The following is a 3,434-nucleotide window of genomic DNA, read 5'->3' as shown; positions in this document are numbered from 1 at the left end:
GTCTTAATTTTTAGAGAGGGATTTACTTACATGACAGCCTTACGGTAGCCCGTGCATGTCGTAGGAGGCGAGTAAAATGGGTACCCAGGAAGGATAATGGATGGCAATGCTGTAGCCAATGAATCCTAAACTAAGACTCGGCAATTGATGTTACCCTCCTGCCATGATCAGAGCTTATAGTGCTATATAACCCCATCCATACATTTTCTTCTACAGATAACTGGGAATATGGAAAGTATACTTGCTTCACCCATCTAGCCAGAACAAAAAAGAGATTGTAATTGAAGTATATTAAATTCTATTTTACGTTTTCAAGTATTCCTTTAAGATTGGCATTAAAACAATGACGGAGGTTTATTACTGAAATATCTGTATATCTAAAAATATAAACAAAAATGTTACGACAATAATAAAAATGTAATTCACTTCCTGGCGATGATCTTATTTCAGATTTTAAGTAGTGATGCAAGGAATAGTATGGAAGTTGGCTGTGATTTGTATTGCTGTAATAATTATTGGAGATATAGGATGCGGTAAGTAAGGTTTTTTAATTATTACAAAACTAACTATAAAAACACAATAATAACTAAAAAGGTTTAACTATAAAAACATGCTCTTTTAGATAATATTAAAGAATTTTTCACTGTGTTAGCATAATTAAAATGCGATTTTGTTGTTGCCAAATGAAGTAATTAATTAACTTACTAAATTTTCTATTACCTAAGTAACTCCAATGCCCCATGCTCGTCTGTGAGGAAAGTGAGGGATTGGAACGCTCGTGGACATCAAAATATGGGCGGGTTATAACAAGAAAAATTACGCGCAGCAAAATATATGGCATTACTGATTTTCAGTTACGAATTTGACAAATAGAATTCTACAGATGGTATCTGTAGAACTACTAAAGCGAATAACCTTTCTATAGGTGTGTGCGATCGTCCATTGTGTGTGTGTGTGTGTGTGATGTGCGTGCCTGCGCATTTTAAATAATATAATTTTCGTTAATTATTATAATTTATTATATATATATATATATATATATATATATATATATAAAAACCAAAATATATCCAGTGAGTTCCAGTAATTCCAAAAAAAAAAGAGGAATATCCAGTAGGATAAAAAAAAATTATGCAGCAGGATAAAAAACAACAAAAAAAAAGAAAAGAAAAAAGGAACAGTAGCCATGAATCTAAATGGAACTCTGAACATCTACCAATCTATCTGTCCGAGTACTCAACACGGTATTATTTTGAAACGATTCTAACACAAGGAAAGCAAAAACAGAAAAACGCTCCCGTTTATACCAGGAAGAGACAGCAAGATATTTCTTTGAAAGTCACATCCTTTACATGAAGTCCTTAAAATCCTTAGAACAAGCTGCAACATTAAAGCCGTAACAATGGGCCAGTAATAGACGGAATCAATCTCTGTGTGTGTGTGTGTGTGTGTGTGTGTGTGTGTGTGTGTGTGTGTGTGTGTGTGTGTGTGTGTGTGTGTGTGTGTGTGTGTGTGTGTGTGTGTGTGTGGAGAATAATAAACTATATCCTTTAAAAGAAAGTTCGCCTTCTAAATATAGAAATATATATACTTTTTTATTTTATCTATTTGTCTGAAGCAGTTGCATGGTCAATTTTCATTTGTCATATAATATTAATGTCCTCAATCATGAGCTCTGGTTTGTGCATATTATACTAAAATATAATATTAATGCGAAAACTATTATTTCATTAATACAGCATGTCCAGAACTAAATTGCACTTTGATGAATACCGAAAAGCGACCAAAAGAAAAAAGTTGCAATGAAGACAAAGATTGCTTTGAAGGAGGAACGTGCTGCAAAGGATGCCCAGGAAGTACTTATTGCTACTTTCCTAGTGAGTACAATTCCAAAAATCACTTATAAATACTGTGTAATTCCTTCTTAAGAGATAGATTGCTTTATAGTTGACGCTAAGCTTATTCTTGGTACGGACATGCAATGCTTTGTTTCTATTTTTTCAACACACATCTACGCCAGTATTTAATCCTCTTGTTGTGAGATCACTTCTCCACGGGTATTTTTTTTTACTTCTGGATTTACGAATTATGTCCACTTCTTCTAGCACGTGAGCCTTCAGCATTAGTTGGTTTTTCTTCTTCTGTTGCTTTCTCATAGCAACTTCTTCGGTTACTAATTCGGAACGTTGAAGTTTTTTTGTTTTTAATTTCATGGTTGAAAATGTTTGTTATTCTTCTGTATTGTTTTAATTCCCAGAAAGCATTCTGTAATTTAATTTGTGATTTTCTTTACACGATTTCTTTTGGTTGAAAGACTTCAGCTGATCTCGTACGTTGTGGTGACAGAGTCGACCAATAGGGAAATTACACAAAATTAATGCTCTGTGACGTCATGGCCATAGTCAATTTCACACAACCCACCACATGCAATGCATTTACATTTTCACCTAATATGTTCTTGAAATCCTCATAATGAATTTATTTTAAAAAAATGATTCTCATAAAATTTCTGGCAATTATTGACGAAGGGTTGTTTTTCATTGGTTGATATTTTTATGATAATCCATCCAACAAAATGCTGAACATCTACAGCATATTAGTACTTCGGACTAAGAGTTAGATAGCCTTAGAGAAGCCCGTCTGTAAGAGAGGAAATGTAGCTTTAACAAGTCCAATTAAATCAACCAATGAACACCCGCAGCAGACTCACAGAGGTCTGAATTCATTAATCATCGTAAGTTGACAGAAGTAATTTTCAAGCTGAAAATATTTTACTCATATTAGAAAACACGGTTTGCATTTTATTATTACAATGGTATTAATTTCTTATTTTCTTTCAGACACATGCAATGCATGTGAACGGAATTGTTGCAAGAATAGACCACCAATAAATTTTTGCAGCAATGGATGCCAAGAAAGCGATTTCTGTTGCTACTGTTGCGATTATTATTGCAATTTGGAAATGAAGATACCTTCAGTTGATTGTTGTTTAACTGACACTTCTTAAGAAGAATGGAATTCAATGAACAAGGAAATATGGGAAGTGATAAGAAAAGAATTTAATGCTTCAAATAAAATAAGCAAACATAAATAGAACATTACTTTGTATTGCCTTCTGCGGCGCTATTATTCTACAGTCTAATTAATAAAAAAATGAAATTATATTACGTATTTTGCTTCCTATTTTATCATCATCATTGTCTGTGTGATATGTTTACTTTCGACGGACATACCTTTTATTATATTAAACTGTACAAACTAGAATAAATACCTTATTCATACATTTTATTCCTTTATTTTCTGATTCCATTAAAGATCCAAATGCTGTATTTCAAAGTATTACAAGTATTACGCTAAAGAACATTTCGACACCCTGAATTATTTAATTTTTTTTAATATAAAACTTAAGTAAAATTAATTTTTAAAGAATTGCG

At 32.5% G+C, this 3,434-nt stretch overlaps 1 protein-coding gene across 1 annotated transcript; it reads left to right on the top strand.

The window, feature by feature from the left end:
• Positions 1-444: 444 nt before the first annotated feature.
• LOC150092207 (uncharacterized) lies at positions 445-3,116 on the top strand. Its single transcript, XM_090415207.1, has 3 exons — positions 445-533; positions 1,740-1,877; positions 2,841-3,116. The coding sequence occupies exons 1-3, from the start codon at positions 464-466 to the stop codon at positions 3,005-3,007; spliced, it is 375 nt and encodes a 124-aa protein (XP_090271333.1). The 5' UTR covers positions 445-463; the 3' UTR covers positions 3,008-3,116.
• The last annotated feature ends 318 nt before the right edge of the window (positions 3,117-3,434 follow it).

Source organism: Typopeltis vanoorti, unplaced genomic scaffold (genome assembly GCF_054136105.1).
Source record: "Typopeltis vanoorti isolate ZY-2024b unplaced genomic scaffold, IOZ_Tvanoo_1.0 HiC_scaffold_1796, whole genome shotgun sequence".
NCBI classification, from domain to species: Eukaryota; Metazoa; Arthropoda; class Arachnida; order Uropygi; family Thelyphonidae; genus Typopeltis; species Typopeltis vanoorti.
Note: the sequence above shows the minus strand (reverse complement) of the source record. Positions and strands in the feature narration are given on the sequence as shown.